Source organism: Apis cerana, linkage group LG1 (genome assembly GCF_029169275.1).
Source record: "Apis cerana isolate GH-2021 linkage group LG1, AcerK_1.0, whole genome shotgun sequence".
NCBI classification, from domain to species: domain Eukaryota; kingdom Metazoa; phylum Arthropoda; class Insecta; order Hymenoptera; family Apidae; genus Apis; species Apis cerana.
In genome coordinates this window covers 1896630-1910818 of record NC_083852.1, presented here as the reverse complement: position 1 = coordinate 1910818, position 14189 = coordinate 1896630, and the positions used below count along the sequence as shown (strand labels likewise).

The following is a 14189-nucleotide window of genomic DNA, read 5'->3' as shown; positions in this document are numbered from 1 at the left end:
AACTATTTTGGTATATTTAAATATTATAAAATTTAATATCAACATAACCTTTCTACGGTATAGATTCAAATTGAGTATCTTGAGTTTTTTCATATTCTTGTATCATTATTAATTATATATGCCAGAACATAATCTTAACCTATATAAATTTAATTGAAATTTTTCCTGGAATTAGTAACGATTATATTGACTTTAATAATATATATATTCAAGTTTATCAAAATCAATATATTTTACTATATAATTAATTATATCATTCTATATTATCTTAATTCTAAGTTTTTAAAATATTATTAAACATTTAAACATATTTAAATATTTCAAAGACAAGATATTTGAGATAATAATTATTTTAATATGTAATTCTCTGAAGTATTTAAAATAGGATAAAAAATAAAACTAATACATTATATTCACTACTTTATTAATTCCTATGAATAAACATTAAACTGTTATTTGCAATAGGAAATCCAAAAAAATTATAGCATACATTTTTATTTTGAAGTCTTAAATTCATAAGAGTACAAAATAATTAATACAACATAAAACGACGGTTTTCTATTCCTTCAAAAATTTCACACCAAAATCGTCTCTGGCCTAAGTCGACATATTTTACCGTCAATTAAACATTCACCATTATGTTAAACGTTATAATTGTCCTCAATTGCAATGGAATTTTTTTTTCTCACTCGTACACTAAAGCAATGAGCACATCTTGTTAAAAGATCCACTGCACTCGATGGTTTACATCACAAAAATTTTGTATGTGTAAAATGCGTCTGTACATAATATATGTATTATGTGTATATATGTGTATGTATGAAATTGTGTATGTATGAAATTGTGCATGTGTGGTCGTTCACAAGCACTTTTTTGTGTGTGTTTAACTTTTATACACGCTTTGTGTGCACAAAATTAACAATTTAAATATTAAACATCGTGTACATGTTATTTTTGTATCTCTTATAAATGTCTTTTTCTTTTACTATAATCATTATTTCGACCGAATATGTATGTGTAGTAATGATTATCTTTTTATGTACATATAAAAGTTTTCTTTTGCCTTCTTTCCGCCACATTTAGTCGGTCCATTCTCTCGAACACTTTTAGCACCTAACTGTAAGTAAATAGAGAAAATACTTAGAAAATATTCATTTGATCATTAATTTAATTTCATTATTTTGCACTGCAAAAAGGATATTTAATATAAGAAAACGTAAAAAAATAAATTATTCCAATATTATTTGATACTTAATATTATAGATTTTACAATGATATTCCAAACAAAAATATCTTGTTTAGTTTAAAATATAATAATTAAAATAATTCTATTTTCTTTCTTTGTTTCTTTTATCTTCTTATATACGATCACGAAACGTATCTTTTTATTCCATGTTAAAGAAATATACTTTCTTTATATTCTAGAACTTAACCTCAGTTTTTTTTTTAATTTTTCAATTTCTTTTCTAATTTGCTTTTTAATTTGTGCTAATATTAATACCGTCTGTCACGGGAATCCGAACGAGAACGGCGGTCTCGGCTGCGGCTACGGGTCAGAGATCTCCTGCGCGGACTACGGGACCTTGACCTAAAATATTAAAAAAATACTTTATATCATTTTAAAGAAAACAATTTATGAATACACGACTTTCTACTTCGTCTTAAATATGATGTGATTAATTTTTTTAGAATTATCTAAAAAAAATTATATTTTTATATTTATATTTCTCTGAAATATTATACGAATGCATGTCTTAAAATTAAACGTGATTATATTAAAATGTGAATAATAAATATGAGACGAAACAGAATGTCGTATGTTAAACACATAGATACGAAAATGATCGCAAGGCAACCATAATAGAATTAGGACTGGCTAACTCCTATTCGCCTAAAGGGATGATAAAACTAGTTAGACACAATAATTAATATAAAATGACATCTCACCAATAACTGAGAAACCAATAAACGAAAGTAGGATTAATTTAGTTAAATTAAATCTTTACAAGTAATTGTTACAGATACTCTCAATAAATACATTACATCTCTTGATAAAATATATATTATGCAACAGGCGGCAATTCCCTGGTCCAATGTGTGTACCAATATATTATTAAAATAATTACAGATAAATATTAACCAGTGTCTTGCGTTCCGTTTGCTAAAAATCTATTGAATAAAATGTAATTAACAAAAATTGTCATTGGACTACAGAGAACATGACACCGTTTGATTAGAAGAAAAAAAAAATAAATAAAAATAAAAAAAATATATAAAAAAAATAAAATAAAATAAAAAAAATTTAAGTAAAATAAAAAAAAATAAAAAAAATAATGAAAAGAAAAAAAGATAAAAAATCTTTGAAAATCGGTGAAATACCAGATAACTGTGAACATGTAGTGGTGGTTGGTGGTGGTGGTACTTGATTGGGTGGTGGTGGGATGGTGTGTAGGTGGTGATCATTTTGCTTTGCTCAGTCGAAGAGAAGTGGCGGTCGCGTTGTTGGCTAAGTTTAACGTGATGGTTGACGAGTAGTAGTAGTAGCAGTAGTAGTAGTAGTAGTAGTAGTAGAAGTTGGGACGGACGGACGGATTGACGCGCCGAGAGTTTGACAGAAGTATTTGTTCATATCGCGTTGGCTGTTCGATGGATTCACGATGCTCCTAGCCGCTAGAGGTTGAGGTAGCCCGAAGAAGTCTTTTTGAAGGGGAACAGACGGACTGACGGACTGACGGACAGCATCGGACTGTCAACTGACGGACGACTTGGCTCCTACCGGTGACTGGTGGTGACTGATGGTGACTGGTTGGGAAGTTAGTGGGCAGGCAGGCTTTTTTTTTTGTTCAGTTTTGATTGCTAGACTTTTTTTCACGGTGGCTGTAGTAGTAGTAGTAGTAGCAGTAGTAGTAGTGGCGGGGAGACGAGCAGAGCTAGGAGCTGACGCTGGTAGAATCTGCAAACGTCAGTTTTAGCAATATAACCATCAAAATTATCATACTCCTGGCCACTATTGGTATACACGAGGTTTTTTTTAATCCAAATTCACAAAATTGCATATGTTTCACTCAGTAATGATAATATCATTATTATCCTAGACTGCCCACTCTAATGCGTAAAAGACTTTACTTCCAGCTGATTGATTAAATTTATATGATGGACGTATAAAATCAAGTTACCTTTTATGTACTTATCGCAACGCATAATGCAGTATACTAATGTAATATAATCTATATTTTAAAAGTATATAAAATAAAATTTAAATATATAAAAATAATATCAAAGATATATATATATAACAATTAGCACAGTTAAAAGCTGCTTCAATGCGTATACGATAAATAAACATGATTAAAATACAAAGTGTATTCTAAGCTATTTGCACGTTAGTAAATTTTTTACTATATAAGGTAATATTTAATTAAATTTACTATTTAATTTAAATTCAATTTTTGAACAAAGCTAAAAAATATTCTAAATAAAATCAAATATAATTCTTAATTAAATAATTTAATAATTTTTATATTTATTAAAATTAATCTTCAAATACTGAATAATTAGTAATAATTAATTTCAAGTATTGTCAAAGAAAGTTATCAATCAAATTTTTAATAAGATCACAATAAGCATTAGAAATAAATTGCTTTCAACTACTAACACCAAACATTGTTATATTTATTTTTATTTGCCACCAATGTTATTACATTTATTATTAATTCTTAATATGATAATAATTCTTTAAATTTTGAATTTTTTTTTCTAATATTTCAAATTATTTCTTTGTCCTATATTTACCTATTCTTTTAATTTATGCTATAAAATTAAAAATATTTGACCGCCAATCGTAACAATAGTGTTTTATATATTTCAAAGAAAATTACTCTACATGTTTTATATGATATATTGTGATTCTGCGTGCAAAGTTGCGATGATCACAATACAAGCGGTACTTGCAAATACCTACTTGTAATATGTAGATTTGTTGTTCTTGGCAAGGCCCTGAAAATTCCATAAAATTATGAAATAAGAAGAAATTACCTGGAATATCGGCTTATCGGCGATCTGCGTGGACTTCTTGAATAGGACCTAAAAAAAATTAAGAAAAACTGTTGTATGTTTCAGACTGCTAATATGTTCCTGATCGCCGTGTTTCACTTTGATTTCTTTCTTTTGTTTACTCGCACCTGAAAATTGCAGGGCTAGGAAAATCTTACCTTGGATAGCGACCCAGTGATCTCCTTCGAGGACTGCGAGATCTGGACCTATAAGTTTGTCAAAAAGATATATGGTATGTGAATCTTGTTCGCTAAGCATAATCACAAGGAAATTACAATGGGGAAAAAAATGAGTTATAAATGAAATTGCTACATCTGCCATAACCAAAACTTTGCCCTAGCATCTCCCGTTTAGGTTTCCCATGCAGTGTATTTAGTAACTCTTCGGCTAATCTCATGAACTTTTACATAAAAATATTTCTCAAAATTATTCTTTTAATATCGTTTCGTATTCAATTATTTATTTTAATCTTTAAAACTTTAATTTCTCATATTTTTTATATAAGAGTACTAGCCAGAAGAGTAATAAAATCAAATAAATATAATATATAATATATATATACTATCTGCATTCTTATATAAAATAATTTTAAAAAATATCTTTTGTGCATAAAAAAATTCACCGAAACCCGTGCATCGTTTCTTGACATCCTTATTTGATAACTGCACTATAATACCTACTTGATAAGACACTTAGCCATCTGCAGCAGCTCAAATGTTGCTGTAAAATATTAATATTTAACACTAAGATTCCTTACCTGGAGTATCTTGGACCTGGTCTCCGTCCACCACTTGCACGTCTACTTCTTCCTGAAGACATTTCTACCCTTACTCTAGTTCCACAACAGCGTCTATAAAAAGAATAAAAAAAGATAACATATAAAAAAAATTATAAAAAATTATATTAAAATTTATAATTATCATCTATTATATATTGTATTTTCTATATTTATTAATATATTATTTATTCTATAATACTTACGTTCCATCTAATCCTCTAACTGCATCTTCTGCATCTCGTGGATCTTCAAATTCCACAAAAGCAAATCCAGGTGGGTTTCTAGCTACCCACACATTTCTAAGTGGACCATATTTACTGAATGCACTTTCAATTTCATGTTTACTAGCACTATTTCCTAGATTACCAACATAAACTTTACACGAAAGATCCCATTCACGATAACGTGACATTTTGCGTCTGTAATTGACAAAATGTTTCTATTAATACAAAAATAAATTATAGTTAATTAATTTGTAATAAATATAAATATTTCAAAAATTAAAGTTTTTTGTATAAATAGATATTCTTTTTATAGAAATAATTTTTTTAATGAATCTCAATATCTAATGAAAATTTGACATTCATTGTCAGTATACTAAAAAAAAAATATCGATTGATGACAAAAATAATATCATTAAATACAATATTTATAACATAAAAGTGATGCAAATCGTAAGCATTCTTGATTTTAAATAATTTATTCTTATATAATGAATTCAAAAATGTATAGTTAAGCGTATCATAAAATTTAATCTATTATATTGAAAAAGGAAATTTAGCATACCGCCATGTTGTATTCACAATTTACTGCAGTAATAAAAACTAATTATATCAATTTAAATATTTAAATTTATCAAAAAAGTTATTATATAATATCAAATTTATCTAAAAATTATTTTCAATATTATTGTTGTATATAATGATTATTTTATTTTGTTATTTGCATAAATGTACAAATATACATCAGAATCGAAACCGACGCTACAGAAGTTTTGAAGAAATTATATTTGCTTTTAGTATTTTAAAAGCAAATACAAATTATTGAATGTATTTGTTTTTAACAAAATATATTTTACTTACATTTTCAAATAAGTTGATTTATTAAATAGAAAAATCTCGTAACATATATAAGTGTTCTCTTCAACTGCACAAGTAGAAATGCTCATAAAATGGTGGCGTATGTAGCGTTAATCTTCTTCCGTGGCCTCCTTTCTAAGATGGCATTGGTGTACATTACTTTCTGTTTTCTAGTCAAATGAAACTTTAATGTTATTTCAATATTATTATATCGACAATAAAAAATTTTAAAAATATTAAAACAATTTTTAAAACATTATTTATTTTGATAATATTTGGATTATCATATTTTATAATATAATACGAATTTGAAATACTTTTTTTTATCTTATTTATAAATTAAATATAAATATCATTCAATAAAATTATCACATTAAATAGTAACACATTTTTGATAAAAATATTTTATTATTTATTTAGAAAAATATAATATCAAATTTTTCATGAAAATCGATAAATACTTTGTACTGACTCATGTTGTAGACAGTTATGTAGAGTAAATATGTATTATATTTTCGGATATTATATCGTAATAATAATTAAATTTATAATAGAAATATGAAAAAATAATTTAATTATGACAAATATAATAATTTTATTTTTACATAATTTAAATTATAAAATAAATTAAATTTATATAGAACTCTATAAAAGAAATTTTAAATGACTTAAGTAGATATAATGTACTTGCTATATTGACTCATAATCTTTATATAAATTATACAAGTCTATTGTCAATCAATTTTTTAAATTTTATTAAAATTCAATTATTTTCAAAAATATATATTTTAAAAAATATTCTTATACTTTATATTAAAAATTTTATGCTAAATTATAATATTCTATTAGATATAATTTTTAAAATATATTTTTTTATATCAAAATATTTTTTCTTGTTCATCCATATTAAATATTTTAAATATTGTAATTTTCATTTTATTCTTACGAATATATGTCAAAAATTTTAATATTTCTGTTATTTATTATTTTATATAAAAAATTTATCAATTTTTTATTTAGAAAATACTAATTAAGGTCTAATGTTTTTTCACATATTATTATGTTAATAATAATGTTCTTTTTTTATAATATTATATTATTTTATTATATTATAATTGGAAAATGAATTTATTGGTCTAATATATAATTTATTTTAAGTTTCTACAAAATTATTATGGATATTAATTTATCTTTTGCAATAAATTTTTAAGTAAATACGATTAAGAAAGTCTTCAGGCTAAATAAATATTTTCTCTATTTTAAATAGGAGAAACATTTAATAAATAAATTATTAAAGAATTTATCATATTTTTTAAATAATAGTATGAATATATTTATGTATCAAAATTATAATATTGTCTTTTAACAATTTTTTCTAATTGATTTTACTATTTTTTAATAATATCTTCGTCAATGATCCTTTTTATTTAATATTAAAAATTTTTGTTTTTTTCTATTATTATTCTATATATTTTATGCTTTATTATTTATTTTTAAAAGTTTTTTGCAAAATAATTTAAATGTATTTTAAATTAATATTTATTTAATCTAATTATATTTTCAATACAAGTATTATAATTTTAAATTTACGAAATTATATATTTTATATTTTTATGAAAATGAAAGAAATAGATAATAAATAAAGACGAATTTAACAAAGATTTTTTAATAGAATAATAAAATAAAATAAAAAAATAAAATAATAAAATAAAAAAAAAGATTTTTCTAATAAAGGCGAATTCAAAAAATATTTATTTCAATCTTGTTGAGATTAAGAGTTATTCGATGAGAGGGATGTTATGCGTGTAGTCTCTTAACTGACATATTATAATATTATGATAGAGTGGAAACAATTATCGAAATTTGATTGCGCCATCTATCAACTATTTTGTAATGCTATATAGGTCATATCATCGAATAGATGGCGTTATTAAAATGTGTTATGGAACTCTCTCTGAGCATAGTAGAATTGGGAGTTCCTAAGCTGGAACTAAGTATTTAATAGAAGGTAAACCACGGACTGTCAATTTGAATTGCCAGATATTGAAACAAAATATTTATCTACTTTTTCTATATTTTCTATTCCATAACATTTTTATTTTCTTTGCATTTTTAACTTCATAATGTTAATATTATTATACGATATTAATATACGATATATGTTATTATAATATAATAACATATTATATAACAATTATGATATAAAAAAATTAATGCACAATATCATTAGTATCATATTTACTTTTAAGATTTTTTTTATTTGGTCAAAAGAGACAAAAAGAATATATAATGAAAGTAGAACAGAGCTAAAACGAGAATTGATCATCTATCTCTCGATTATAAAAAATATTTCTTTAAATGCAAGATAAGAAGAGCAACGCCATCTCGTAAATACTCTAATATAACTTGTCTATAGAAAAATATTTTTGATGGCAAAAGATGGCATTAAAGATCAATTCTTATCTTATTCCTATTCTTTATTTATTCTTCTCTTCTATATTTATGTTTAATTTAGATATTTTGAAGATGGCGCTGATTCCATAATTTCACAATCTTATTCCTTATCAGTTTTCCTTGTTTAAATTTATTATTTTATAAATCGATGATGTTGAAAATAACATCAAAACTTTAAAATTTTAAAACGTTTTGAGATAATAAAAAATCATCAAATAAGAATATATTGTATTTTATTTGTAATTTAATTTTAATGCATTATAATTTATATAATAAATAAAATTAAAAAATTTTTGGATCTAATTAGATTCTTCGGTATCGAAAAATATGGTACGCTACTGTTAGAGAAAGCGCTAGTCACGATAGTGACACAAGTAGTTAGAATATACATATATGCGAAGAAGATGAAAAGATTCTAAACGTGATACGATTACGTGCTTTATGCATCGGTGTGCATTCATCGTGCGGTGAAAACACATTTTTCTCTCGTATCTAGTTTACAAAGTAGTCTGTAGTAGATTAATATAACATTCTAATTTTTCATTTTAAAACTTTCAAACCTATTCAATATTAAATTTTTTATATTTGAACGAAAACTTCGATTCTCTAGATCAAATTACTCAAAAGATTATTAACAAATATTTGAATACTCATATCTTTCTTTTTAAAATTTTTTAAAAACATTTTTTTTAATTAAGTAATTTTTCATTTTTTTAAATCTTTCTATAATGCAATATCAAATATATATATACATACATATATAATTATGATATAATTATAATGTGATAAAAAAACAATAGTCAACTATAATTTGAAACAAAAAAAAAAAATTAGTCGTTTTCTTTATAATGAGATTCTTTGTTTATATCAAATAATTGTAATTTCAAGAAAAAGGCATGATTTCTATGTAATATAGTAGTATTTTCATATTTTCATACGACAATTTAAACCAGAGAAAGTTTCATTCACATATTCGAATCAGTTGGAATCGGGTCACACAGAAAGAATACACTACATTCACGCTCTGTTCTCGATTACACATGTAGTATTATGAAAATTACATTTATAGCGATTATTCTGTTTCTTTTGCAAAATTACAAATTAATGCGAGTTAATTATTATTATTATTATTATTTTTTAGAAATTGAACGTTAATTGTATACTGACATAATAAAATTAAAAAATTTTAAAAAAATGCAGTTGATCGATTTTGCTTTCTGAGACATTCAAATGTATTTTGAAATTTATCTGTATATTTTGAAATCAACAATCGTATAATACGACTAGGATATTTAACAGTCGTAAAATTATCCGCGGGTGTATCTGCGTTTCCCACTTTCTCCACGAATCATCCGTGGACATGTTGTTACAATCATTTATAATTCTTGCTCATCTTTTCATTTCTAAACGGTTTAACCAGTTCTAAAGTAGCATAAGCGTGGATAGCGTGTCAGGAAATGGAGTGAAAGCATAATGGTTTTTTTTATAAAAACATGGTTTTTACAAATTATTATTGTTATTTTTTTTTTGAAGAAAAGACATTTCAATAATATGATATTTTATATTATCACAATGATCGATTTGTTATAAACAAATTTTAATGCAAATTATTAGCAATATTAAGAATATGTATTTATCTATTTCATCGAATGCTTGAATTATGATCAAACTAATATATAAAATAATATATTAGATTAATATATTATTAGAATAGAATAATATATGTTATTTGATTGAATATTTAAAAAATTTTTCACTCTTTCTGTATATAAAAACAATCATTCTAATTTAAACGATAAAATAATATAATAAATTTATTGAGATCATATATTTATATATATTTTATAAAATTTTATATAAATTATTTATGATCATTTCAAGCGAAAAAAGAAGAAAGTGTAAAGATTATCGCATACGTTTTGACATTTTTGAGTAATTATTTTCAATATTAACGATAAAAAGAATATAACTAGTAATACAAAAATACGAAAATATGAAAATATTGATGAAAAATTTGCATTTCTCTGGTCCATAGATTGAGAACATTGATATAATCTGATATAAATTATTTTTTTTTTAAATAAAAAAGATTGGACGTTTTTATTTATTTTCATCAATAAATCAATAAGAGAAATTGTTCGATTACGGAAGTTAGAGATTGCATTTGTTACCATATTTCCTATTATGTAATTGTCAATAAAAAGATGCTTAGCGACACTTTCGAATTCTTGTCGGTAACAGCTATATCTAAGTATTTCTTTTATCCTTTTTTCTTTTATCCATGTCACATTGTACCGAAATAGATTTTTAACATCGAAATAATTCATTTCGACTTTCCTTAAAAGTTTTCTTCGTCTGTACATATATGAAAAACGAGAGAGACCATTTTATCTGTTCATTAACATAACAAACATTTATGCATTATTAATGTCAAATGGTAAAACGATAAAAGATAGAAAATATTAAAATGCACGCACGTTGTTGATATAATACAAGGTCTGAGAATAAAGTTAGCGAACTCTGTGGTAAAATTACTACGTACTTCATTCCTGAGTATCATTGTGGTCACGTTCAGAGTAATCTCCTTGAGAAACTGTACAAAATGTTCTCCTTTCGAATTTTTTTTCTTTATCTTTGAAAACCAGAAGAAAATCATCAAAGATTAAGGTAAGGAAGAAATTCCAACAAAATTTTTATATTGTTTTTTATATTGTACAGAACTTTCAAAAACAAGACATCGTTCTAAAAAAAAAAGAAGAACGATTTTTATGCAAATCGATCTATTATAAAATAATTCTTTAAATGCATCACATTTTGTCTTTTTATAGTATGAAGAATAGAAATGTTGGCACTACATTGAGCCAAGAAAATTTTCCGTCTGGCAATAATCGATATTTACTATTAGATATTTCCAAGAAAACATGAAACGTGCATAAAAACATCGATCACGTTATTTATTCAGAAAAAAAGAAGAAATAACGAAGAAAAAAAATGAAAAATGCAACATCTGATAACTCGAACAATCGAAGTTCTCGAGAGAAATTAAGAATTACGATGATTTGTTTTTATGTAACGTGTTAATGTGTTACATAACCTAGATGATTGATTCTAAAATCTTTGATATTTTTATCAACTTTTTTTACTTGTTTTGATTTCATTAAAAATTATTTCTCAAAGATGTTTTACGAATATATTAACATTTTGAATAACATTTGAATTAATCATATTGAATTAACCAATATAACCATTAATAAAATCAATATTGATAAAATATTCGAGTCACTCAAATGCTCTAATTGTTAATTATTTAAAATAAACTCAAATATGTATATTATTTATTTAATATACAATAATGGCACGGTAATATTTTATATATTTTATGCATAATGCATAAACAAATATATTGAGCCACGTAGCAAACAAGTTGAGAAACATTTTGGTTTATTTGGTTATATTTGGTTATATTGGTTATATTTATACGAAAGATATATATCGTTGTGTAAAATACTCAGCAATATATTCATTTAGTGAAACAAGGTAAACGCGTCGTTAAAAAATGAAAAGAAGAAATATAAAGGATACATGATGCGAGCCATTCGTCGTTCACAATTTACGGATGATCTGCATAAATATCAATTATGTGAAAACGATGTTAAACGGAAGATGTAAATTTTCATGCATTGATTAACGATTGATATTCAAAATCGAGAAAAAAAATTTATTCTTTATTTTGGATGTTGTAAGCAATTGCATAACAAATGTGTTCATAAATGCTGCCTGAAATTAATAATTGGTAATAATTATTTATGTATATTATGGCGAAAAAAAAAACAAAATTGTTAAAATGATACAAATATTAAAATTAAATTATGATAAAGATGAAAATAGATATAAAAGATATAACTTTATTATGTTAGTATTTTTCACGTTCATTAACTATGTTTATCTTTTATATGTATATACATATAATTTTGACATTAGATGATAATTTAATTTCATATCACATACCATTTGTTTTTATCTTTAACTTGACGCACAGTCTATAATATAACAACATGTTAAACAGATATCACCATACGTTTGCATTTCGAATTTATGTTATGTGCGGGTATTCGAATCTATAAATGTATCCTAACACAAATATTTTCTTACACCTTAATATTTTAATAACGTAAAATAGATAAATAATTAATATTGAGTTTATAATATAAATTTTTCCCGTTTGAAATAAGAAAAAGGATTATTCTGATCTCTGTAGAACTATAATAATGTAATTATTTTAAAATAAATAAATATTATAAGTTATTAAAAATGACATTATATTTTAATAATTTTATACAATCAAATTTCAAGATAATCGAATTTTAAGGAAAGAAATAAAATATTTGACTTATGTAGGTTATGTTTATTGCAGACGATATAAGAGAAGTGAAATATGTTTCTTTGTTAAATCACAATAGAAATAGAAACAGAATTAACGATGTGAAATTTCGAAAGTACTTATTACTTGCCTTTTAAATGGGTGTCGATAAACAAAAGACTTTCAACGCTTCCTTCAATCATTTTATTCGATGGCCCTTCATTGCGTTCACTGTCATGCATAGATATCCACCATTAACAAACATTACAATATGAACTTCCTCGATTCTTCTGGTCAGTTACTTCCTGTATACAGGTAACGACGCGTCTCATTGCAATGTGCATTGTATCTATTTTAACTTGAAAAAGAAAGGCTTCTTTCATTTTTTTTTCATTTTTAAAGAAAAATAATAACAATTTAATATAATTAGAAAAATTAATCGTTTTTCAAAATTAATTAATTAGTAGTAATAATGAAAAAGTATCATTGTAATTGATATAAAAAAGTTAAGCTAATGATATTGATGTGTAAATTTCGAATGTTGTTTATTAATTAAGTTGTTTCTTATTTTTTCATTTTTGAGAATGGCGATAGATTGATATTTAAATTGATTGTTTTTTAAAATCTGATAACGTCAAAATGTAATTCTTCTTAAGTTTCACAATAAAAAAATGTTCGTATGTATATAAATTGCTACAAAGTACATGTTTAAGTACATGTTTAAAGCGATTCATGGATCGATGAATGAATAACATTGAATATGATTTTTTACATAATTTCTCTTTTTCATATTAAATAATAATAGATTAATAAATAGAATTGATAATAAAATTGATATGTGGTTGTATCAAAATAACAAATTATAAAATCAATTCAATAATAATTATAAAGCTAATAAAAGTAATAATTTTTAATTAATTTATGATTACAAAAAATTTTCTTCATTAGATATAACTTTTATGTTTATTACTAATTTATTATTAAAAAGTAATCTATTTACCCTTAAAAATTGTGAACTGCAAAATAGAATTTCACTTTTATATTTGGTTTTATCCTAATATATTCATTCCTATTTGCCACAACGTATTTGTAACGCCGTTATTTACACCGCTATCACACGACCGCGATTTACATCCCGCCAAGGAGAAAATATTTAATCGCCTTTCCCGAAAATCGCCTTTCCAATTACGCCGCTCCTGCTGAAACGAGCTACTTCGCATGCATCTCGCATGCGCATGCGCCAAATAACCATGTGTCCTTTTAAAAGCCAGTGAGAGTTCCACATTCAAAAACAGTCTTGTTATTCGTTCCAGGATTCGTCCGTACATACGTCCGTCACGTTGATGCAATTTGACCGATGCAGGGGAGGAGAAACGGAATACGAGCAGGAGGTGGAGGTAAAGAAGCAGGTGGAAGAAGTGGAGGGGATGAGAAAAACATTGCAAAACTTCGAGTTCGAACGTTG

At 24.7% G+C, this 14189-nt stretch overlaps 1 protein-coding gene and 1 long non-coding RNA gene across 14 annotated transcripts; both read right to left on the bottom strand.

The window, feature by feature from the left end:
* Window positions 1-407: 407 nt before the first annotated feature.
* Window positions 408-6127, bottom strand: LOC107992774 (RNA-binding protein 1). 12 transcript variants are annotated; one of them, XM_062084239.1, is made up of 7 exons: window positions 5914-6074; window positions 5035-5250; window positions 4811-4903; window positions 4212-4259; window positions 4036-4083; window positions 1502-1588; window positions 408-1117 (listed from the first exon to the last, which is right to left on the bottom strand). In XM_062084239.1, exons 1-7 carry the CDS (start codon window positions 5997-5999, stop codon window positions 1114-1116), a joined length of 582 nt encoding a protein of 193 aa, XP_061940223.1. In that variant the 5' UTR covers window positions 6000-6074; the 3' UTR covers window positions 408-1113. The 12 variants fall into 12 exon arrangements, 9 of the variants coding, with proteins under 9 accessions (XP_061940223.1, XP_061940248.1, XP_061940226.1 ...); XR_009832544.1 differs by lacking the exon at window positions 408-1117 and adding an exon at window positions 2380-2953 and having other exon boundaries at window positions 1467-1588; XR_009832545.1 differs by lacking the exon at window positions 408-1117 and adding an exon at window positions 2777-2953 and having other exon boundaries at window positions 1467-1588.
* Window positions 6128-8580: 2453 nt separating this feature from the next.
* Window positions 8581-14039, bottom strand: LOC133667210 (uncharacterized). 2 transcript variants are annotated; one of them, XR_009832498.1, is made up of 5 exons: window positions 13725-14039; window positions 12872-13082; window positions 11947-12137; window positions 10842-10996; window positions 8581-10755 (listed from the first exon to the last, which is right to left on the bottom strand). It is a non-coding gene; the product is annotated as an uncharacterized LOC133667210 (long non-coding RNA). The 2 variants fall into 2 exon arrangements; XR_009832493.1 differs by having other exon boundaries at window positions 10907-10996.
* Between the last annotated feature and the right edge of the window lie 150 nt (window positions 14040-14189).

Bases quoted from the DNA above. Each gene is read 5' to 3' on its own strand.
- LOC107992774 (XM_062084237.1), bottom strand. From the start codon at position 5,999: ATGAGCATTTCTACTTGTGCAGTTGAAGAGAACACTTATATATGTTAC. The intron at 4,260-4,810 runs GTAAGGAATCTT...ACAAACTTATAG, and splicing joins CCAGGTCCAAGATACTCCAG to GTCCAGATCTCGCAGTCCTC. The intron at 1,589-4,035 runs GTAATTTCTTCT...TTAATATTTTAG, and splicing joins CCGATAAGCCGATATTCCAG to GTCAAGGTCCCGTAGTCCGC.